The sequence below is a fragment of the Hemitrygon akajei genome, unplaced genomic scaffold, assembly GCF_048418815.1.
Source record: "Hemitrygon akajei unplaced genomic scaffold, sHemAka1.3 Scf000054, whole genome shotgun sequence".
Classification (NCBI taxonomy): Eukaryota; Metazoa; Chordata; class Chondrichthyes; order Myliobatiformes; family Dasyatidae; genus Hemitrygon; species Hemitrygon akajei.
Window position 1 is genome coordinate 890146 of NW_027331940.1, and position 25070 is coordinate 915215.

The 25070-nt window shown below is 47.2% G+C and overlaps 2 protein-coding genes across 2 annotated transcripts in view; one reads left to right on the forward strand and one right to left on the reverse strand.

The window, feature by feature from the left end:
* Nucleotides 1–8857, forward strand: part of LOC140721343 (NACHT, LRR and PYD domains-containing protein 3-like) — a 52365-nt gene extending 43508 nt beyond the window's left edge. Inside the window, exons 7-11 of the mRNA XM_073036184.1 lie at nt 542–547; nt 874–954; nt 1111–1281; nt 1437–1604; nt 8851–8857. Coding sequence (XP_072892285.1) covers nt 542–547; nt 874–954; nt 1111–1281; nt 1437–1604; nt 8851–8857 — 433 coding nt within the window. The remainder of the gene's footprint in view (nt 1–541; nt 548–873; nt 955–1110; nt 1282–1436; nt 1605–8850) is intronic.
* A 3432-nt stretch (nt 8858–12289) lies between these two features.
* Nucleotides 12290–25070, reverse strand: part of LOC140721365 (uncharacterized) — a 310112-nt gene continuing 297331 nt past the window's right edge. Inside the window, 2 exon segments of the mRNA XM_073036208.1 lie at nt 12290–16227; nt 22661–22669. Of these exon segments, the coding sequence (XP_072892309.1) occupies nt 13992–16227; nt 22661–22669 (2245 nt within the window). The 3' untranslated portion in view covers nt 12290–13991.

The window sequence follows — 25070 nt, forward strand, 5'->3', positions numbered from 1 at the left end:
AAACCCCTTCCTCCCTTGGGATTTCTCTTCCCCATCCCTGTTCCTCCTCTGGGATATCTCTTCCCCACCCTCCTTTCTCCTTTGGGATCACTCGTCCATCCGACTTCCTCCTGTGGGATCTGTCTTCCCCATCCCCCTTCCTCCTGTGGTATCTCTCTTCCCCATTCCCTTTCCTCCTGTGGGATCTCTCTTCCCCATCCCCCTTCCTCCTGTGGGATCTCTCTTCCCCATCCCTTTAGCTCGGGTGGGTCTATTACACTGTATCCCACTGACATTTCCGCATTTCGGTCAGGAACACTTTTCTCTCCATCGGGGAATGGGACAGAATGTGTGGAGTTTACAGGGTCACACCGACAGACGAAATTACTGACATTCGGTGAATACCCTGGAGCAGGGCAGTGAGGGGCATTGACAGTGATGGGAACTCCGATCAGTGATTTACTGAAGAGTTTAATGTTTCCTGAAATAACCGAGTGAGAGAAATTCCCTCAGAGCCACGGTTTGAATCACTTTGTTCATCAATCTGTCTGTTTGTGTTTAGACTTGGGTGGAATGACCTGGGAGATTCAGGAGTGAAACTGGTGTCTGCGGCTCTGAGGAAACCAGAGCGTAAAATACAGAAACTGGGGTAAGTTCCAGACTGTGGGAGATTGTGTTTACAGTAACTGGGTGTCTGACACTGAACATCAATGTGATCAGTAATTGTGTTACTGATAAACACTGGGGATTTGTACCGTCTCCTGTCTCTCTGTGTCCTTCACCCTCACTCTCTCTCATCTCCAGGCTGAATTATGTCCATCTCACAGATTCTGGTGCTGAGGATCTTGTCTCCGCTCTCAGTACAAACCCATCACTGACAGAGCTGGTCCTGAGTGGTAATAAACTGGGAGATTCAGGAGTGAAACTGGTGTCTGCGGCTCTGAGGAACCCGGAGTGTAAAATACAGAAACTGTGGTAAGTACCAGACTGTGGGAGATTCTGTTTACAATCACTGGGTGTCTGCAACTGAACATTAATGTGATCAGTAATTGTGTTACTGATAAACACTGGGGGATTTGTACCGTCTCCTGTCTCACTGTGTCCTTCACCCTCACGCTCTCTCATCTCCAGGCTGAGGGGTGTCGGTCTCACAGATTCTGGTGCCGAGGATCTCGCTTCTGTTCTCAGTGCAAACTCATCACTGACGGAGCTGAACCTGGGTGATAATAAACTGGGAGATTCAGGATTGAAACTGGTGTCTGCGGCTCTGAGGAACCCGGAGTGTAAAATACAGACACTGTGGTAAGTACCAGACTGTGGGAGATTGTGTTTACAGTCACTGGGTGTCTGACACTGAACATTAATGTGATCAGTGATTGTGTTACTGATAAACACTGGGGATTTGTACCGTCTCCTGTCTCTCTGTGTCCTTCACCTTCACTCTCTCTCATCTCCAGGCTGTGGGATGTCGGTCTCACAGATTCTGGTGCCGAGGATCTCGCCTCTGCTCTCAGTACAAACCCATCACTGACGGTGCTGGACCTGAGGTTAAACTCTCTGACAGACCGATCTGTCCCCGCTCTCCGCCGCCTCATACTGACCCTCCCGAGTCTGGAGTGGATCATGTGAGTGTTTGTGTTAATGTTCAATGTGATAAAATATCAGTGGATCCGCGGGTTTTCTGGTGATATTTGTCTGTTAGTGTTGTTGAAATATTAACCCCGATCCCCTGTTACTGACACTGTTGTGTAATCTGTTTATTTCATCTTTATTCTCCCATCTGTTTCAGGCTCGGGGGGAATCGGTTCAGTGAGACCGGGAGGAAGGAACTGAGACCTCTACAGGGAGTCAGACCCGGACTGAGAGTGGATCTGTGAACATCTGTATGTGTGAACATCCCCGCCCGCGGGATGGGGACATTTTGGCCGATTCCCCACCCTGACCTTTAATGGCCGCGCGCCGGGGGTGATTCCCAACGGTTTTAACGGAACCGGCTCAGGTCTTGCGCTGTGTGTCGCTCAGAACGGTCCCGCAGTGACGTATTTCCGCCTGTTGTCCGGCGGGGCAGCTTCCGCCGGATGTGCGTGTTGGAGACTCCCACGTGACACCCCGGAGAATTACCCAGACAGGAAGAGCCCGGGGTCCGGCGCTCAGTCTTGGACACCGATGTCCCGGGGTGGGATTATCCCGGGAGAGAATCATTTTGCTCCCTTTGCTGAGGACGGTGCATTCGGCAGCCTGGCCGATATAATGATGTTAAATTGACAAATCACTCGGCAGTGACCCTGGATCTGCAGCGATCCCGGACACGGCCCTGAAGTGTGATTTTATAATCATCGGTTCCCTGATGCAGAGTGACGGTGAGAAACGGGACTGATTATTCAAACTGTCACTCGTTGTCGCCGGTCAGTTAATTGTGTGTGACTGTGAGAGTGTCGATTTACATTTGTCATGATGATATCAATAAACCATTGTAACTTTCCATCTTGGTGTCGGACTTGAGTCTCATTAGAGGAGAAACAGTGACCTGAGGTTACTGCTGCTCCCTGCACCCGGTGAACTGAAATAATACATGGTAAATGTTAGGACATTGGGGAATGCAGTAGAACAGAGTGATCTAGGAATAATGGTGCATAGTTCCCTGAAGGTGGAATGTCATGTGAATAGGGTGGTGAAGAAAGGTTTTGGTATGCTGGCCTTTATAAATCAGAGCATTGAGTATAGGAGTTGGGATGTAATGTTAAAATTGTACAAGGCATTGGTAAGGCCTAATTTGGAGTATTGTGTACAGTTCTGGTCACCGAATTATAGGAAAGATGTCAACAAAATAGAGAGAGCACAGAGAAGATTTACTAGAATGTTACCTGGGTTTCAGCACCTAAGTTACAGGGAAAAGTTGAACCAGTTAGGTCTTCATTCTTTGGAGCGTAGAAGGTTGGGGGGGTGGGACATAATAGAGGTATTTAAAATTATGAGGGGGGATGGATAGAGTTGACGTGGTTAGGATTTATTTATCGTGAGTAGGGGAGATTCAAACAAGAGGAGGTGAGCTGAGAGTTAGGAGCAAATTTTAGGGGTAACACGAGGGGAAACGTCTTTACTCAGAGAGTGGTAGCTGTGTGGAACGAGCTTCCAGTAGAAGTGGCAGGGGAAGGTTCGATTTTGTTATTTAAAAAAATATTGGATAGATATATGGACAGGAAAGGAATGGATGGTTATGGGGTGAGTGCAGGTCAGTGGGACATGGTAGAGAGTGAGCGTTTAGCACGGACGAGAAGGGCCAAGATGGCCTGTCCCATCAGACACTCCCGGGGTTCAGTCACAGAGTGAATGTCCCTCCACACTGTTCCATCACAGACTCCCAGGGTGAGACGCAGACTGAATGTCCCTCCTCACTGTCCCATCACACACTCCCGGGGTCAGAAACAGAGTAAATCTCCCTTCACACTGTCCCATCACACACTCCTGGGGTGAGAAACAGAGTGAATCTCCCTCCACACCATCACATCACACACTCCCAGGGTGAGACGCAGAGTGAATCTCCCTCTGCATTGTACCATCACATACTCCCGGGGTGAGACACAGACTGAATGTCCCTCCACACAGTCACAACACACATTCCCAGGGTGAGACACAGAGTGAATCTCCCTATGCATTGTACCATCACACACACCCGGGGTCAGACACAGAGAGAATGTCCCTCCACACCGTCCCATCGAACACTCCCGGGATCAGAGACAGTATGAAGCTACCTCCACACCGTCCCATTTCACACACCCGGGATCAGACTCAGAGAGAAGTTCCCTCCACTTCTCCCATCACACACTCCCGGGGTCAGACACAGACTGAATCTCCCTCCACACTGTCCCATCACACACTCCTGGGGTCAGATACAGAGTGAAGATCCCTCGAAACCATCCCATCAGATATTCACGGGGTCAGACACACAGTGAATCTCCCTCCACACCGCCCCATCACACAATCCCGGGGTGAGACACAGAATGAATCTCCCTCTGCATCGTCCCATCATACACTCGCGGGATCAGACTCAGAGAGAAGTTCACTCCAAACCGTCCGATCACACACTCCAGGGTAGAGACACAGAGTGAAGCTCCCTCCACACCATCTCATCACACAGTCCCGGGATCAGACACAGAGTGAAGCTCCCTCCACACCATCTCATCACACACTCCCGGGGTCAGACACAAAGTGAATCTCCATTAACTCCGTCCCATCACACACTTCCGGAGACAGACACATAGTTAATATCCCCCCTCATCGTCCCATCACACACTCCCGGGGTCAGAGACAGTATGAAGCTACCTCCACATCGTCCCAATACACACACCCAGGGTAAGACTCAGAGAGAAGTTCCCACCACTTCTCCCATCACACACGCCCGAGGTCAGAGACAGTATGAAGCTACCTCCATATCGTCCCAATACACACACCCGGGGTCAGACTCACAGAGAAGTTCACACCACTTCTCCCATTAGACACTCCCGAGGTCAGACAGAGATTTTATCTCCCTCCACACTGTCCCATCACACAATCTTGGGGTAGGACAGAGTGAAGCTCCTTCAAAACCATCCCATCAGACACTCCCGGGATCAGGCACAGAGAAAATTGCCCTCTACACCGTTGCAACACACACTCCCGAGGTAAGACACAAAGTGAAGCTCCCTCTGAATCGTCCTATCACACACACCCGGGTTCAGACTGAGAGAGAAGTTCCCACTACTTATCCCATCACACACACCCGAGATCACATACGGAGTGAATCTTCCTCCACTCTATCACAACACACACTCCCGGGGTGTGACACAGAGTGGAGCTGCTCTGAATGCGCTGGGAGAAATCGAGGAAAAACTGCCGTATGAAGGTCGCGAGTTACTTGGAATTGGTTTGAAACGTCTCTTGAACATCTAAGTGAGCGGCTGGTTTAGTGTGGAAGCTTCGTTTGGAGTTTTTCTGCCGGTTTGGACGGGGTTCGTTGACGGTTGGGAACAGCGTAGCTCCCAGCTGTGGCCGCTGGCAACTCGCCAGGAAGCCGGGTCGCTCCAAAAACCGGAGACAAACGCCGTTGTTCGCCTACTGACATCGGGACAACCTCCTTCCACCTTTATCGTCGTGACTCCCGTTCGGTGTAGGAGCCGAAATATCGTTTGAGACGTCTCGACCTCTCACGGCCTGGAAGTTCTGCAGGACCGACGGAGCCTTTCCTGGAGTTGGCATTTCTGGCACGGAGCCAGCAAGGTACTGTCGAGTACAAACTTTTCCAGCCAGTTACTCAACTCGCTCCAGGACTTTATAACCGGCACATCCGTATATCTCTAGATTTGGACATAGTGTCAGCATGCCGGGCCGTTCTCCACGGAGTTGCAGGCCTTTGGGGAGTTAGACAAAGGCGGCTGCATCTCCAGCCTCGGACAACGCCCTGTTTCGGTCGGTGAAAGTTGAACGCGGGGTGCAATGTATTTTGCGAACTGGAACTACCCTGGAAAAGTGCGCGGAGGCTATGGAGGACTTGTTGGGGAGAGATGGTGTTTTGGCCACTGAGAAAGAGTTCGGGAAGGCCGTGTTTTATCTGAGGAATGATGAGTTGGTGCATCGGGCCCTCAGTAGAGGGATCACGGTGAAGAACATCTTTTTACAGATGGAGCTGGTGACAGCTCCCACACAACGCATCGTCCTCGGTCACGTAAAGCCTTTCATCCCCAACGAGGACCTGCTTCCCGCACTAGCCCGCTTGGGGCAAGTAAGGTCAGAAAACTGCCATCAGGCACAAATTCAGGAGACGCACCCTCCGTACCGTAATCTCTTTCCGGCGACAGGTATTCATGAAGCTGGAAAAGGAGGACGAAGTTGAGGGCCAGTTTACTGTCCAGCACGAGGGGGTAGATTATCAGGTGTATTGGAGCTCTGAGCGTCCACGGTGTCATGCGTGCGGGGAGGTGGGGCACTTTCGGAGGGACTGTCCTAGCACCCGAAAACCCAGGGAGTCCACTTCGGGAACTAGTGCCCCAGCTACCTCTGCCCCTGATCCCATTCCTGCTCCTACATTTGTGCCGGCCCCTGTCCGTATTCCTACGTCTGTTCCAGTCTCTGCTCCTACCCCTGTGGTTCAGGTGGGAGATCTTGAGGCTACGTACAGGGAGTTTCAGGCGAGGGACGGGTTGGAGCTTGTGCAGGGAAGGAAAGTGATGAAGAATTCCAAACACATGAAGAGGTCGGCCTCTGAGACCGCAGAGCTCACGCCCATTTGCCCTGAAGTGGAGCGGGAGACTCGGGGAAGTGCACAGTCGGACGGGGTGATGGAAGCGGAGAGTAACGCTCCATCGGTGAATCCCGCACCTGTGTGCTCCTCCGGCTTGAAGAGGAGAAGGGAATGTTCCCCCAAGAGGGCAGGGAATGTAGATGCGGGGGAGTCCCAAATAGGGGTGGGAATCCGGGTGGAAGTTGTGTCTAACCCTGAACCCCCAGATGTAGCCACCAGTCCTGTGGTAGGTGGTGTGGTTGTGCAGGAAGCTAGTGCTAGGCCTGTTTGCACAACTTAAACAGACCTGGAGCCCTCCACCCAGGACTTAGCCAAATCCGGCCCGCGGTGGAATTATCTTTGGCCCGCGAGATAATATCTAATTACTATTAAAGCTGGCCCCGGTAATCGAAGCGCCTATGGCGTATGATATGGCTAATGCTGAGTTTATTCAGGTACCAGGTTTTCAGGGTTTTTAGTGTTTATTCGGCAGTCTTGCTCGGCAGTCTTCTTCATAAGAAACGGAATTTGTAAAGTGAAACACTTTGTAGTAATAGCAGAGACTGAGACACATGAGAGCAGGCTGAAAAAAACGGAGGCAACGAAAGCTGCGTTCGCACGCGTCCGACTGATCCGGCCCGCATTAAGCTGCATTTTGCTCAATCCGCCCCGTGACCTAAAATGAGTTTGACACCCCTGACTTAAGCAGTGCTCACTAGTGTGTCTCTTGGTGCGTCTGAGGGGTGTCTCCCCAGACCTCACTTTTATCCCTACTCACTGGGTCTCAGGTGTCAATCGGTTTTGAATGGCTTAGCCCATCAAATCGGATGTCCACTGAGGAATTTTAATGAACAGAATGATACCAAGTAAACAGCCCTCTCCGGAGCCATAAGTCTTACAGGAGTCATAATATGGTGGAACAACAAGTCTCTTCCTCCCTGTGTTACCTCTCCCTTATCTGAAGCAAATGTTCCAGTCCAAGTATGTTGTTGTTACATCTCTTTCTCTCTCATTAGCAGCTTGGCAAGAGTAACGGTTTGTAATTCTCCCAGGGGAGGGGGACATGGGCAACCCTGCACCCTTCTGCCCATCAAAGCTGTTCATCCTTCGTAACACCCCCATCCTTCTAGGAATTTTCACCAAAGGGGAACATTAACTAGTACAGCGTTTTACAGGATTACAGAGTTTAGCAAAAAAAAAAATACAGAAGTGTTCTTAACTATAAAGCAATACAGATATACCTTCACTTAGCATCTAGATAAACAGTCAGCGATTACATTGTCACTTCCTTTAATAGGTTGTATCTGAATATCAAACTCTTGTAGCATCAGACTCCAATTTAATAATCTCCTGTTTTTATTTTTCATGTTAGCCAGGAATACCAAAGCGTTGTGATCTGTATAAACAATTAAAGGTCTTTGTGCTGAACAAATGTACACTTCAAAATGGTGTATTGCCAAAAAAAAGTGCCAACAATTCTTTTTCTACGGTAGAGTAATTCCTCTGGTGCACATTGAACTTCCGAGAGAAATATACTACCGGGTGTTCCACCCCATCCCCTGCTTTCTGCAATAGGGCTGCCCCTGCAGCCTCATCACTTGCATCAGTCGCCAGGGAGAAAGGTTCTAACAAGTCAGGTGCCTTTAACACAGGGTGATGGCACAGTATGGTTCTTAACTTGTCAAAAGCATCCTGACAAGAATTGTTCCACTCAAATTTTTCTTCCTTCTGTAGGAGTTTTGTAAGCGGGAGGGCGATATCAGCAAAGTTCTTACAAAATTTTCGATAGTACCCCACCATGCCCAAAAATCTTCTTAAGGCTCTCTTATTTGTTGGTAGAGGAACCTCAGAAATAGCCTGTACTTTTGCCTGCACAGGATCCAACTGCCCCTGCCCTACCACATACCCCAAGTAGGTGATTGTGGCATGCCCAAATTCACTCTTTGCAAGGTTCACTGTAAGTTGGGCTGCAGACATTCTTTTGAACAGGTTTTCTACAGCCTCAATGTGCTCATCCCAGGTGTCATTCCAAACTACCACATCGTCAATATAAGCCTTGATATTTGTTAACCCTTTTATCACCATGTCAATCATCCTCTGGAATGTCCCTGGCGCATTTTTCATTCCGAACGGCAAGACGTTGTACTCGTAAAACTCGGATGGGGTGACAAAGTCTGGAATTTCTCGAGCCCTGTCCGTTAAAGGAACGCACCAGTATCCCTTTAACAAGTCAATCTTAGTGGTGTACCTCGCTTTCCCCATTTTATCACTGCAATCCTCCACCCTAGGGATAGGGTAAGCATCTGTCTGCGTGACAGCATTCTCCTTTCTGTAATCGGTACAGAATCTTATGGTACCGTCCGGTTTCGGTACTACCACGCAGGGAGAGGCCCACGCAGAAAAGGATTCACGAATTATACCAGCAGCTAGCATATGTTCAATTTCTTTTTCTACTGGCTTGCTCTTTTCCAAATTCATCCGGGAAGGGGATTGTTTAATAGGCTGGTTCGAGGTAACAATGACATCATGCTCTGTTCCTTTACACCTCCTTGGAACATCTGGACATAAATCTGTATGCTGTTTAATGAGCTGTGTTAACTGCTCTCTTTGTTCAGGCTCTAAGTGATTGACTTTATCAGCAAGGTTGGCTATAATAACAGTTCTCTAGTCTGGTGGGTATTATACTTACCTTTTCAAAACGCTCTGGGTCCTACTCAACACTCTTCTCTTCCTCATCAGTTTTCGTGACTGCACCGACCTCCGCGGGGGTCGTTCCATGATAACCTTTCAGCATGTTTACATGAACCAAATGGTTCGGCTTGCGTCTATCAGAGGTTTCAATCACATAATTCAGCGAGTCTATTTTCTTAACTACTTTGTATGGTCCTTGAAACCTCGCCTGTAGGGGGTTGGTAACTACAGGGATTAGGACCAAGACCTTATCGCCCACGTGAAATTCTTGCTCTCGGGTACATTTGTCATACCATTGTTTCATTCTCGTCTGGGAGTCTTTTAAATTTTCCTTTGCCAAGGCGCATACTTTATGGAGTCTTTCCCGGAATTTTAAAACATAGTCAATCACACTGACTTGAACGTTCGGGCTAAACCACTTCTCTTTAAGTAGGGTTAAAGGTGCTCTGCGCCTGTGACCAAAAACGAGCTCAAACGGACTGAACCCCAGAGATTCCTGAACCGTGTCCCTCACTGCAAATAACAGAAGTGGTAATGCATCATCCCAGTCTCGAACGTCTTCCTGACAGTAAGTTTTAATCATAGTCTTTAGTGTAGCGTGGAATCTTTCCAACGCTCCTTGAGATTCCGGATGGTATGCAGAAGCTAAAATTTGTTTAACTCCCATCTGTGTCATCATTTGCTGAAATGCTCTGGATGTAAATGTACTCCCCTGATCCGATTGTATTTCCTTAGGTAGCCCCACTGTGGTAAAGAATTTAATGAGGGCCTTCACCACCGCAGGGATCCTAACATACCCCGGAGGCACAGCCTCTGGAAATCGTGTAGCGGCACACATCATGGTCATGACGTACTGCCGCCCACTCGCTGTTCTAGGCAAAGGTCCCACAAAATCCACAACGATTCGGGAGAAAGGCTCCTCAAAAGCGGGTATCGGTCTGAGAGGTGCCTTGGGGATAACCTGGTTCGGCTTTCCTACCACCTGACACGCATGGCACCTTTTACAATAATCAGCTATATCCTTCCTCATTTTTGGCCAATAGAAATCTTTCATAACCCTATCCACTGTCTTCCTTACTCCCAAATGTCCACCTAGAGGTCCCTTGTGAGCTATGTTCAAAATTTTATCCCGATACACCTTCGGTACTACTACCTGATGTTCCACCGCCCAGTCATCATCGACTGGCACCGTGGTCGGCCTCCACTTCCTCATCAACACTCCCTCCTTCAGGTAGTAACCCTCTGGTTCTTTATCCAGTTCTGTCTCAGAAAGAACGGACTCTCTCAATGCCACAAGCTCCTCGTCACGTCCTTGCTCCTTTATAAATTATTTTCTTGCTAAGGGTAGGTCCACCTCCTCTCCTTTATTATCCTTCCCCTCCCTATTCTCCGCTTTACCATCCCCTAACCCCTCTTGGTACAGGGTCGGTAAAAACGTCTCAGCCAAATCAACACAGGACTCATTTAAACTGTCCTCATTCTCAGCCGCCTTTCTCGACATGCTGCGAGTGATTGCGCATGCGGGATAGATCTTAGAATCCAGGAGCGGGTCCTCAGCCCTCACAGGCTTGCTTTTCAGTTTCACTGCTGAACACACGTCACCAGCTGCTAAATCATTACCAAGAAGGACGTCCACGCCGTCTCCCGGTAATTCTGACCGCACCCCTACTTCGACTGTCCAGATACTAGGTCACATTTTAACATGATCCTGTGCAAAGGTACAGCTTCTGTCCCTTTTCCTATGCCTCTTAATACCACCTCTCCAGTTTCAGGACCGAAATCTAGCACCTTACTTAGGATCAATGACTGATCAGCCCCAGTATCTCTCCAGATTCTCACTGGAAATGGGGTCTCTCCTTCTTTCACAGACACCGTCCCTTCTGAAATAAATTTCTCACGCCCCTCTCGTACTCTATCTACCTTTGCCTTCCTCGTCGATTTGCTGATCGACTCAATACACCCTGTAGGGACTGCGTTTTCCCTTTTCCTGTCCCCTTATTCGGAGCAAAGCACTTAGATGCAATATGACCAACCTTTCCACAATTATAACAGGTCAAGCCAGGAACTTTCCTGCCAGCCTGCTTGTCCTCCTCCTTACCTTTACCACTAGCTCCCGGCTTATTCTCTACCATAGCCGGTGGACTTTCTTTACCGTCCCTACTGCCTTTCTGTTAACTCTTATTTGAGGAAAACTTTGTCTTGTGGGTTAGGGCATATTCATCTGCGAACCTGGCAAATTCTGATATAGACTTATTCGTCTTCTCGTTCAGATACATCCTGATATTATCTGAAACACAACCTTTAAATTCCTCAATCAAAATTAACTCTCTGAAACGAGGGAAGTCCTCCTCCACCTTTTCTGCAGCACACCAGCGATCCAAGAGCACACCCTTTTCATAGGCAAACTCTGCATATGTCTGATTCCACAGTTTCTTTAAATCTCTGAACTTTTGTCTATACGCTTCAGGTACCAACCCATAGGCCCGAAGGATAGCCTCCTTTACTTGCTCATAATCCTCAGACTCGTCCATGGGCAACGCCGCATATGCCCGTTGAGCATTACTTTTTAATGCACTTTGTAACAACGCCACCCACTGATCTCTGGGCCACTTCGGATTCACTGCCACCTTTTCAAAATGCAAGAAGTAACTATCAACATCTGTCTCCTTGAACGGAGGTACTAACCTAAACTCCCTACTAATATTAATCTCCTCTCTTGAGCCTTCCCTTCGGTCTTTTCCCTGTTCCTTTAACCTCTCCATGTCCAGCGCATGCTGCCTATCTCTCTCCTTTTCCCTTCCCTCCATCTCCCTTTCAGCCTTTCCTTCTCCCCTTGTGCCTCCCAGGCAACTCTTTCCCGCTCCCTTTGCGCCTCTAACTCCTTTAGCTGGAGCTCATACTCCCTTTTCTTCTGTTCCGCGTCCAACCTTAATTTTTCCAACTCTAACTGAACCACCCCAACAACTGGTTTCTTTTCAGGGATAAGTTCCAATACCCCCGGCGTGAACACATCCTCGGATATATAATACTGGGCTATGGCCCTCTGAATCTCCCACTTTTTCATTGACGACTTCACCTCTGGTAGATTTAAACCTTTCACAATATTCACCAAGTCCGTCTTTTTGGCACTCTCTAGCACCTTCAAAGTTGGGTTTTCTATAAATTCAGCTATATCCATCTTTGCTGGTTTCCCATCTGGTTACCCACGCAACCAGAACAAATAATGGACTTAAAGCCCGATTCACTGACCCCCCAATTTGGTATCAAATCTCGAGACGAGGCCCCAATTTGTTACGTACCCCGTAACTGGGTGTCTTACCAGCAAAGATAGAAGTATCCGTTGGAGTCTGGTACTATTATCAAAACAGTGTTTATTAGTAAAATATACAAATCAATATCAACAATGCAAATATACAGATAATACACGTTAGCAATACTAAACCTAAAAGTGTGGGTATAATAATAATCAATAATAAACAAGCTCTATCGATGTCTAGGGGATAATGAATTGTCATATGTGAATATAAAGTTCAGTTCAGTTCATACAGGCTGAGGTAGTTGTTGGTCGATGCGTTGTAATTGTTGGAGAGAGAGAGAGAGAGAGAGCAATCAAACAGTGACAGCCAGTCAAACCTTCCTTTATGTTCTTGATCCGTCGATGTGTTTTTGTGGTCATTCTAGTATGACCCCTCTGTCCTTTAGATAGACCGTTCTTCTATGGTGGATTCGTCACCCAGGCAAGGGGTGGACACACACACAAGGCCCCACCGGCCTCGCTATAAACACTATGAGTTAAAATTGACCAATCCTTCGTTCGGTCTCCGATGCCCCACACTTTCTCGTGGGTTCCAACACTTAAGCAGTGCTCACTAGTGTGTCTCTTGGTGCGTCTGAGGGGTGTCTCCCCAGACCTCTCTTTTATCCCTACTCACGGGGTCTCAGGTGTCAATCAGTTTTGAATGGCTTAGCCCATCAAACCAGCCCACTCCGGCTGTCCACTGAGGAATTTTAATGAACAGAATAGTACCAAGTAAACAGCCCTCTCCAGAGCCATAAGTTTTACAGGAGTCATAATATGGTGGAACAACAAGTCTCTTCCTCCCGGTGTTATCTATCCCTTATCTGAAGCAGATGTTCCAGTCCCAGTATGTTTTAGTTCCATCTCTTTCTCTCTCATTAGCAGCCTGGCAAGAGTAACGGTTTGTAATTCTCCCAAGGGAGGGGGACATGGGCAACCCTGCACCCTTCTGCCCATCAGAGCTGTTCATCCTTCGTAACAATAGTAACTTAAACAAGATAAACAAAAGTTAACAGTGTTATGTGTATATATGTGTATAAATAAAACTCCCAAACTATTGAGCTCGGGGGAAACAAGGTTTGGAGTCTTGAGATGGTAAAGTATGAATGTTCAGTTCAACCACAGAATAGGTGATGAGAGAGATATTTGTAATCCAGGGTAAATGTCAAGAGAAGGCAATTATGTCGAATTCCACAGGTTCCATGGTCGTAAAACAAGAGAACAGTCACTGTAGATTTTATCTGTCATCTTTCCAAATTCACATACTAATTATCACCCAAAGTGACTTGTCACAAGGGGTATCGTCTTCAAATGAATTACCACACCACACCCAGGCAAGGGTTAACACATCAGTGGTCTTCACAGGATACCCCAAATCAGATCCACTCCTATAGCTCAAACAAGGTAACAACCACACATTTGATGTATGCTGAATTGATAATTAACCCACCCTTCTGGGCATAGGAGAATTCCAAACAGAGACCCTTGGCCACTAGTTCCCTGGTTTCGATCCTTCCATCTTTCCTCCTTCGTCTACGTCTGACTCTGAGTGTCTGTGTCCTCAGTTAAAACTAAACAAACTGCGAGCGATGTAAACAAGCTGCAAGTCAGACTGATTCACCTTCTTAATCTCTATCTCTCCCTCTCTCTCGAAATAACAGTCCACAGCAAACAAAACCTAGGGATTCATAACAACGGCCACTCCCCATTGTGAAATGACTGGTATGCCAGTAGTTGAGATGACAGAGTGAATCCTTACCCACATTCTCAGCAGGTGAACGGCTTCTCCCCAGTGTGAACTTGCTGATGTCTCTGTAGTGTGGAAGAGCGAATGTATCTCTTCCCACATTCTGAGCAAGTGAACAGCTTCTTCCCAGTGTGAATTTGTTGATGACTCCGTAGGTCAGATGACCAAGTGAATCTCTCCCCACAGACTGAGCAGGTGAATAGCTTCTCCCCAGTGTGAACTCGCTGATGACTCTGTAGGTTGGATGGATCAGTGAATCCCTTCCCAAAGACTGAGCAGGTGAATGGCTTCTCCCCAGTGTGAACTCGCTGATGACTCTGCAGGTTGGATGGATCAGTGAATCTCTTCCCACAGACTGCGCAGGTGAATGGCTTCTCCCCAGTGTGAACTCGCTGATGACTCTGCAGGTTGGATGGATCAGTGAATCTCTTCCCACATTCTGAACAGGTGAACGGCCTCTCTCCAGTGTGAATTCGCTGATGACTCTGTAGGTTGGATGGATCAGTAAATCTCTTCCCACAGACTGAGCAGGTGAATAGCTTCTCCCCAGTGTGAACTCGCTGATCACTCTGTAGTTGGGATGACTGAGTGAATCCCTTCCCACATTCTGAGCAGATGAATGGCTTCTCCCCAGTGTGAACTCGCTGTTGTCTCTGTAGGGTGGATGAATGAGTGAATCTCTTCCCACAGACTGAGCAGGTGAACGGCCTCTCCCCAGTGTGAACTCGCTGATGACTCTGGAGTTGGGATGACTGAGTGAATCCCTTCCCACATTCTGAGCAGATGAACGGCTACTCCCCAGTGTGAACTCGCTGGTGTCTCTGTAGGGTGGATGAATGAGTGAATCTCTTCCCACAGACTGAGCAGGTGAACGGCTTCTCCCCAGTGTGAACTCGCTGATGACTCTGTAGTTGGGATGACTGAGTAAATCTCTTCCCACATTCTGAACAGGTGAACGGCTTCTCCCCAGTGTGAACTCGCTGATGACTCTGAAGGTTGGATGAGTGAGTGAATCCCTTCCCACAGACTGAGCAGGTGAATAGCTTCTCCCCAGTGTGAACTCGCTGATGTCTCTGTAGGTTGCATGACAGAGTGAATCTCTTCCCACAGACTGAGCAGGTGAATGGCCTCTCCCCAGTGTGAACTCGCTGATGTCTCTGTAGCTGGGATGACTGAGTAAATCTCTTCCCACATTCTGAACAGGTGAACGGCTTCTCCCCAGTGTGAACTCGCTGATGACTCTGTAGGTTGGATGGATCAGTGAATCCCTTCCCACAGACTGAGCAGGTGAATGGCTTCTCCCCAGTGTGAACTCGCTGATGACTTTGTAGTTGGGATGACTGAGTGAATCCCTTCCCACATTCTGAGCAGATGAACGGCTTCTCCCCAGTGTGAACTCGCTGATGTCTCTGTAGGCTGGATAACTGAGCGAATCTGCTCCCACAGTCTGAGCAGCTGAATGGCCTCTCCCCAGTGTGAACTCGCAGATGACTCTGTACTTGGGATAACTCAGAGAATCTCTTCCCACAGACTGAGCAGGTGAACGGCTTCTGCCCAGTGTGAACTCGCTGGTGTCTCTGTAGGGTGGATGAATGAGTGAATCTCTTCCCACAGACTGAGCAGGTGAATGGCCTCTCCCCAGTGTGAACTCGCTGATGACTCTGTAGTTGGGATGACTGAGTAAATCTCTTCCCACATTCTGAACAGGTGAACGGCTTCTCCCCAGTGTGAACTCGCTGATGACCCTGTAGGTTGGATGGATCAGTGAATCCCTTCCCACAGACTGAGCAGGTGAATGGCTTCTCCCCAGTGTGAACTCGCTGATGACTGTGTAGTTGGGATGACTGAGTAAATTCTTTCCCACATTCTGAGCAGATGAACGGCTTCTCCCCAGTGTGAACTCGCTGGTGTCTCTGTAGGGTGGATGAATGAGTGAATCTCTTCCCACAGACTGAGCAGGTGAACGGCCTCTCCCCAGTGTGAACTCGCTGATGACTCTGTAGTTGAGATGACTGAGTAAATCTCTTCCCACATTCTGAACAGGTGAACAGCTTCTCCCCAGTGTGAACTCGCTGATGACTCTGCAGGTTGGATGGATCAGTGAATCTCTTTCCACAGACTGAGCAGGTGAATGGCTTCTCCCCAGTGTGAACTCGCTGATGACTCTGTAGTTGGGATGACTGAGTGAATCCCTTCCCACATTCTGAGCAGATGAACGGCTTCTCCCCAGTGTGAACTCGCTTATGTCTCTGTAGGCTGGATAACTGAGTGAATCTCTTCCCACAGACCAAGCAGATGAACGGCTGCTCCTTTGTGCGAACTCGCTGTTGATGCATTAGGTCAGATGACTGAGTGAATCCTTTCCCAGAAATTCAACAGATGATCAGCCTCTGCCCAGTGTGGTGTGAACTGACTGGTGTGTCCACAGGTGGGAAGACCAACTGAATCCTTTCTCACACACAGAACAGGTGAATGGCCTTGCCCAGTGTGAACTTGCTGATGTACCTTCAGTTGAGATGACCGAGTGAATTATTTCCCACTGTCTGAGCAGGTGAAAGGCCTTTCTCCTGTGTAAAATGATGGGTTGCCAGTTGGTCAAATGACCGAGTGAATCCTTCTCCACAGTCTGAGCAGGAAGGATGGTCGATAGGATCCCTTTTTCCACTTCTTAAATATCTAGACAGAGACAACAAAACTGGTGTGACGTGTTTGTGCTTCCTGGAGACAAATTCCTTCTCATTTTTAACCTGTAAAAAGATTTACAAAATCCATCAATGGGTTTAGGACAACATTTCAGATGAGATTACATGAGTTGCCAAGGTTTGATCTGGTATCACACTGATACAGTGAGGTTCAACACAAGTTAGAAGAGATATCATCTCCTGACTGGGCAGAGTGCTGGTTTCTGGAATGACCATCAATTCCCTGATACTCTTCCTGTCTCTATCAGAAAGGAGCATTTCTGCCATCTCCAATTTGAGCCTTAGTTTGACTCTCTCCATTGGTATTATTCCCCCCTCCTGCTGAACTGCATGGGTGCCTGGCCCCACAGTAACTGAAACAGTCTCACGCAAATAGTCTTTCTTGATGTGCATCTGGGATTTTCTTTTATGTATTATTAACTTAAAGTGCCACAGTTTTAACGCCATATAAAAAATTCCTGCTGAGATGAATGGTTGGTCCGCACAGCTGTTAAAAGGACTTAGAGTGAATTTTTGTATTATTGTCACTATTTAATCTGCACACTCCCATACCCCTACCATCCAGGTACCTACACAAAATGTTGAAATCGAGCTTGCATGCACCGCTTGTGCTGGCTGCTCATTCCACACCCTGATGACTGTCTGTGTGAAGAAGTTGCCCCTCATGTTACCCTTAACATTTTACCTTTCACCCTTAACCCATGGCCTCTGGTTGTAGTTCCACCCAATCTCAGTGGAGAAAGCCAACTTGCATTTACACTATCTATGCCCCTCTATCACAATCAAATCTCCCCTCAATCTTCTACATTCCAAGGAATAAAGTTCATACCAAAGTGCAACAACTCACACTTGTCTGCATTAAATTCCATTTTCCATTTCTCAAACCATTTTGCCAGTTGGTCCAGATCGCACTGCAAGTTTAAATGCTTTTTTGGCATTGACTAGATGGGACAAATAGCCTGTTTCTTTACTGAACTTCTCCGTGTTTCTATGGCAGAGAAGCTAGCCAAACTTGTTTGGAAGGGAAAGGGTAGGAGTGACAATTGAGCAGCAGTGGCTGGAGTTTCTGGAGCAATTCGGGACCTGAGTGATGCTACAGAAGTGGAAGCATTAGAAAGACAGGAGGACACAACTGTGGCTAAAATGAGAAGCCAAAGCCAACATAAATGTCAAAGAGAGGGCAAACAAAAGAACAAAAACTATTCGGAAGCTTCGAGAAACCAAAAGAAGACAACAAAAAAAGTCAGCTGAGCTCAGTGCATGGAATCATGATTTGTAGTCATTAATGGGTCTCGGTAGCACCCAACAGTCTGAGGCATTTAGAGGAACAAAATATACGAGGCTTCAATTTCTCTTCAAAAGCAAGGTTCCCTGGACCAGTTATCTTTCAACTTTCATTTTGGCAGCCACATACAAACTCTGCATCCTCAAAAATTCACATCTGAAGACTCCCACTTACAGGTACTCCTTTGCCAGGAAACAACCTGTCCCAAACCACACTTGTCAGATCCTTTCTGATACCATCAAAATTGACCTTTCTCCAATTTAGAATCTGAACCCATGGTCCAGACCTCTCTTTTTCCATATTTACTTTGAATCTCATGGCATTATGATCACTAATTTCTGTCACCAGCCCTGATCATTTCCTAACAGCTTATTGCTCATTTCTACGTTGGGAAATCTACGTACTGATTAAGGGCACATTTGACAAACTTTACCCCATCTAGTCCTTTTACATTATGGGAGTTCCAGTCAATATATGTAAAGTTAAAATCACTTACTGAATCAACCTTTGTTTATTGACATGGCCTACAATCTACCTACAACTTTGTTCCTCTAAATCCCTCAGACTGTTGGGTGTAAACAAGCCCCTATAATGGCTACAATATCATAATTCCCTGTCTTGAGCTCATCGGGCTTTCCTACGATGCTTCTTGCATTGTGATATACACAGCTCAGCACATTCATCGCACCATGCTCAACCATTTGATTGCTGACTCTGTCTGAGGTCTGAACAACATCTGTCGTGTCAAGAAAACAAACTCCCCCTCATTGTCACAAAAACAAAGGAGCTGATTGTGGACTGCAGGAGGAATGGAGACACTCTAACCCCTGTTGACATCAAAGGATCTGGGGCTGAGAGGGTGAACAGCTTTAAGATCCTCGGCATAAACATCGCCAAGCATCTCACATGGTCTGTACGTACCGGCTGTGTTGTGAAAAGAGCACAGCAGCACCTCTTTCACCTCAGATAGTTGAAGAAGTTGGGAATGGGGCCCGAAATCCTGAGGACTTTCTACAGGGACACAATTGAGAGCATCCTGACTGGCTGCATCACTGCCTGGTATGGGAACTGTACTTCCCTTAATCTCAGGAACTTGCAGAGATTGGTGCGGGACAGCCCAGCGCATCTGTAGATGTGAACTTCCCACTATTCAGGACATTTACAGAGACGGGTGTGGAAAAAGGGCCCAAAAGATATTGGGGACCCAATTCACCACAACCACAAACTGTTCCTACTGCCACCATCCAGGAAATGGTACCACAGCAAAAGGACCAACAGGCTCCGGGACATCATCTTCTACCAGGCCATCAGACTGATTAATTCATGCTGATACAATTGCATATCTATGTTATACTGACTGTTCTATGCACAAACTATTTATTATAAATTACTATAAATTACACATTGCACATTTAGATGGAGATGTAACGTAAAGACTTCTACTCCTCATGTATATGTATGTAAGAAAGTCAATTCAATTCAAATCACCCTCTCCACTATCTGTCCTGTCATTCTGGCTCCCATTCCCCCTGCAAATCATTTTAACCACATCAGCACCCCCCTCCACCACACTTGCTCTCGGAGCTCTTACCACGAGGATATTAGTCCCCTTCCTGTTCTGTTCCCCTAACTAATGAATCCCCTATCACTCCTTTGACTTTCCTCTGCCAGGTAATCCCCCCAATACTTTCTAAAGTGTTCCACCTGTTGTTGTGTGGGATAGCAACAAGAGTACTCTGTGATGGCTATTTAACCTCATTTCCCTTCCTGACTCTCACCCAGTTTCCTGTGTCCTGCACCTTGGGTGTAACTCACCTCTCTTCATGTCATATCTATCACCCCCTCCAACTGCTGGATGATCCGGAATTCATCCATTTACAGTTCCAACTCCTTAAAATGCAGCTGGATACATATCTTGTAGGTGAGGGCATCAACAACACTGGAGGTCTCCCCACCTTCCCACCAATGTCCCCTCTAATTTGTAATGACAAGTGTGCACATAAATCATGTACCGTGTATTTTTTTTTTACCCAGTGACAACCATATAACCATATATAACCATATAACAATCACAGCACGGAAACAGGCCATTCCGGCCCTCCTAGTCCGTGCCGAACTCTTAATCTCACCTAGTCCCACCTACCCGCACTCAGCCCATAACCCTCCACTCCTTTCCTGTCCATATACCTATCCAATTTTACCTTAAATGACACAACTGAACTGGCCTCTACTACTTCTACAGGAAGCTCATTCCACACAGCTATCACTCTCTGAGTAAAGAAATACCCCCTCGTGTTTCCCTTAAACTTTTGCCCCCTAACTCTCAAATCATGTCCTCTCGTTTGAATCTCCCCTACTCTCAATGGAAACAGCCTATTCACGTCAACTCTATCTATCTATCCCTCTCAACATTTTAAAAACCTCGATCAAATCCCGTGTGCAAAAACGTGTGCACAGTGAATTTTATATAGAGAGGTATTCATTTTCACAGCTAGCAAATCACTGTCGATAAAAACTTTGATCTCCTCTGGCTTGTATCGAGTTCATCTGCACTCTCACACAGACTACGTAGCAGGCCTATAGCGGGTTATGAAGGATTTTCTCGCCAGAGCTTTTGCACACTGTCCATATGTGACTTGTTTGCTAAATGACGCTTTAAAAAGTCAGATTTCCAAATTTCACTCCACTTCTTCCCATTTGCAAATTCTCCAGCAACTTTTGCATCACCACAATACAGACAGGTAACAGCAGTTTCTGTGTTGTACATAAATATTTCCCTTGAACCCTCTCCAGATGACTGAAGGTGATGAACTCGATTATGGCAATGCCAATGAATGTGAAGGGAAGGGTAGTAGTCTGTCCCATTGGAGTCTGGCACATTTGTGATGTGAAAGTTACTTGTTGCCAAGGGCAAAGGTTTTTGATATTATCATGTACCCAGAAAGAATGGGTCAAAACATGTTCTCACCTGTAGAAAAGTTCAGAACAGGAGGAGGTACAACAAACAACACACACACAAAATACTGGAGGAACTCAGCAGGCCAGGCAGCATCTATGGAAAAGAGTACTAATGCTGAGTTCCGCCGGCATTGTGTGTGTGTTGCTTGGATTTCCAGCATCTGCAGATTTCCTCTTCTTTGTGATTGGAGGTAGAACAAAGGTAATTTTCTCTATTGCTGATGTAAAAGATTTTGTTCCCTTCCTCTGAGTTCCTAATCCTTGCATTTAGATAGCTGGAGCTCAGCTCTGTCTGAGAGATCCATCGGTTCCCATTCCCTCATCAACCGGAAGCTCCCCGGGGCCCGTGTACGGATCGTGAGGCTGAGAGAGAGGGGGAAGAGAGCAGGACTGTTCCGGAATTGCTGGCCACCGTGACCGGATTTCACAGGAATCGTCCTGAAGTCGGTGTTTAATATAAAAACGGAGAGAATCGATCTTACCTGCGCCCGACATTTTTAAGGCCGTCTGTGTACTGCGCGCATGCGTGATACTCGGGGACGTCATCAGCCTGACGCCTGCGCATTTCATCTGTGCTTTAGGGCCGGCGAAATTTTTAACGCACCGCATTATGGGTAATTAGGGTGCCATTAATCATTTCTGCAAGCACCGGTTCATTGTCCATACCTCATTTTTTTTTCGTGTGTATAGAAAAATCAGCAGCTGTTTTAACGCAGAAAGCGGCTCCCATAAACAATATACTCAATACCAACGTGTATCTAATGCCAAAGTAAAATGCAGTTAAAAAACACAGGAGATTCTGCAGTTGTTGGAAATACAGAGACGCACACACACAAAATGCTGGAGGAACTCTGCAGTTCAGGCAGCAACTAAGCAGAGGAGTACACAGTCTAGGCATGCTGAAGGGGCTCGGCCTAAACATTGTCTATTTATTCCTCTTCACATTTTCTGGCTCATCTGTTGATTTCCACTAGTATTTTGCAGAAATTAACCACCTTTTTTTTCCGGTCAACCAGTTTCCAAATGTTTCTGATGTTTCTTTTGTAATCATATCCTGCTGGTCTGATTCCTCCTCCTCCTCGTAAACTCTAGACCCTATCTCTCTTTGCAGCCCCAAAGCCCTGACTCAGACTGGCAACTCTTCGGTTTCTGACTCTGCACCATCGAAGACTCACTCGCCAGTCTGCTGTCAGACTTTAGAGGCGCATTGTGTTGCGAGACTGCAGGTTCGCTTACTGTGAGTGTCGCTTTAAGTGCCTGAGTGAGGCGGGGCTGTGACGTCAGACACAAGCTCCGGCAGCCTGAGGGAGCGGGAGAGGGAGAGGGAGAGGGAGACAAGCTGTTGGAACTTCAGCGTGTGAATGCTATAGGCTGCAACTCTTCCATGCCCAAAAGGTTGGGTTGATCTGATCATTGGCACGCAGTGCACACCGGATGTGTGACTGTCACTTCGTATCATCCATATGTGTGGATTTGCTGGAGTATCCTGTGGTATCACTTTTGTTGGCCCTTACCTGGAATCGGGGTGTTCTGTGGTGACCACTTGAATACGATATTCCTGTGACTGGCAACTGGTGATATTTCTAAGTGGATTTCAGAACTTATCGATGGATAAGATCTTCGGCGACTGTTGTTTCGTTTACCCAGCGTGGAATGTGTGTGGAATTCTTCGTAATTGCCTTCTCTCTACATGTTCGTGTGGATTTACAAATCTCTCCTCTCACTCACTTTTTCCGTGGATTACTGAACTTTTCTATTTTACCATCTTAAGACTTTAAGCATTGTTTCCCAAGCTTGATAGTTTGGGAGCTATACATACGCATTACACTGTTAACTTCTGTTTATTTCGTTTAATCTTTTATATTTGGAGTAGATACTAATAAAGATAGTGGTTTTAACATCGAAACCAGACTCCGTTAGTGATCTGTTGCTGCTGCTATGTAACAAATCCAACAACCCAGCTGTCTGAGGCACAGTCCTTTAAAATTGGTGAAAATGACCCAAAACGTTGAAAAGAGCGGGGAAGAAGGAGTTTAACCAACTTCGTCCGGAGCCCTGAAGAACGTCACAACCACGGTGAGCTCATCGTCTTATTCAGCCTGGAGAAAATCATGCAGGGAATTCATGCAGGTGTATAAGATGATGAGAGGCATTGATCGTGTGGATAGTCAGAGGCTTTTCCCCAGGGCTGAAACGGCTAACACGAGGGGGAATAGGTTTAAGCTGCTTGGAAGTAGGTACAGAGGAGATGTCAGAGCTAAGATTTTTAAAGCAAAGAGTGGTGTGTGTGTGGAATGCACTGCCAGCGACGGTGGTAGAGGCGGATACAATAGGGTCTTTTAAGTGACTCTTAGATAGGTACATGGAGCTTAGGAAAATAGGTGGCTATGCAGTAGGCATTTTCTAAGCATTTTCTAGAGTAGGTTACATGGTGGGCAACCTGTCATCTCAGGGAGAGTGAGAGGGGAACGGCAAGGGTGGATTTTGATATACTGATATGGAACAGAAATATGGGCAGGGACCAGATGGGCCGAGTGGCCTCCCTAGTTTGCTTCGTGAGTGTGGTAGAGACAGTAAGTACCTGAGACACGGGACTTGATACAGAGCTGATTTATCTTTCACAGATCCACAATATTAAACACCAGTCTAGTTTAAGGCTAACATCAGCAGAACAGACTCCTCCAATGCTCAGTGACCAGGGTTCAGTCCTGGGTGCGATGAGCAGCCGCAAGAACTGCAGAATCTGACAGTAACAGTCCCTCATGAACCTGCAGCTGCCTTCAGTCACCGTGATGGTTAAACATTTAACACAGGACTCCGCCTCTCGCTCATGGACATGTAAGACACAGTCGATTTCTGTCCGCCTTTAATCTCTCCCTTTTCAGACTTAAACTTTGAAATTTCAACTTTATTCAGTGGGATCTGTAGAGCAACGGTTATAATTATGGCCCCCAGAGAAACAGAGGATTCAGGTGCTGCGTTATTTCCATTGGTGCGAAGCGATGTCAATTACTCATTACACCCAATAGTACAGGCGAAACAGCCGAGAGATCGTCTCCCCCGCTTCCTCGGCGGGATAAACCTCAAAGTAAATGTCCCGCTTTTTGATTTCTTTTCATTTCTTCCCGCTTCTGAAGCGTCCCCTGCGGCCGGAGTCTGATGTATCGCTGAGAGGTAGGAGGAGAACACTGGCCGAATCCCCGGGGATGGAGGGAATGAACCCAGCAGGGGAAGGAAGGGGGTGCATTTTATTGGAAAGATGGAGTGGTGGCGAGCAGAGGGATTCACCACATTGGGGGTCAAACCGGCAGTCTATTGACCTACAAGTGGGGCCAATGGTCCGAGCAAAGTGGGGGGCGAATGGACCAGTCCAAGGACTTATTGAATGACAGGACGGTTTGGAGGGGCCGAGTGGTCTTCGTCTGTGCTGGTAGTCCGTCTGTTTAAAGACCCTTCCTGGGCCTGTAAGATGTCCCAGTGGGTGTTGTAGGGACCAATACTTGGAACCCAGTTGTTCCCAAACTGTGTCCACTATTTGGCTAAGAGACCAAATCCAACATTTCCAAATCAGTTATTGACACAAAATGCATCTTCATAGAAACCGTACAGCACAATTCAGGCACTTCAGCCCACAATTCTGTGCCGAACATGTCCTTAACTTAGAAATTACCTAGTGTTACCCATAGCCCTCTAGTTTTCTAAGGTCCATCTACCTGTCCAGGAGTCTCTTAAAACACCCTATCGGTTCAGCCTCCAACACCGCCCCCGGCAGCCTATTCCACACACTCACCACTCTCTGTGTAATAAACACTTTCCCTCTGATGTTAGTCATTTCAGCCCTGGGAAAAGCCTCTGACTATCCACACGATCAATTCCTCTCATCACCTTATACACCTCTATCTGGTCACCTCTCGTCCTCCATCGCTCCAAAGAGAAAAGGCCGAATTCACTCAACCTATTCTCATAACGCACACTCCCCAATCCAGGCAACATTCTTGTAAATCTCCTCTGCACCCTTTCAATGGTTTCCACATCTTTCCTGTATTGAGGCGACCAGAAATGAGCACAGTACTCCAAGTGGACTCTGAACAGGGTCCTATATAGCTGCAACATTACCTCTTGGCTCTTAAACTCAATCGCACGGTTGATGAAAG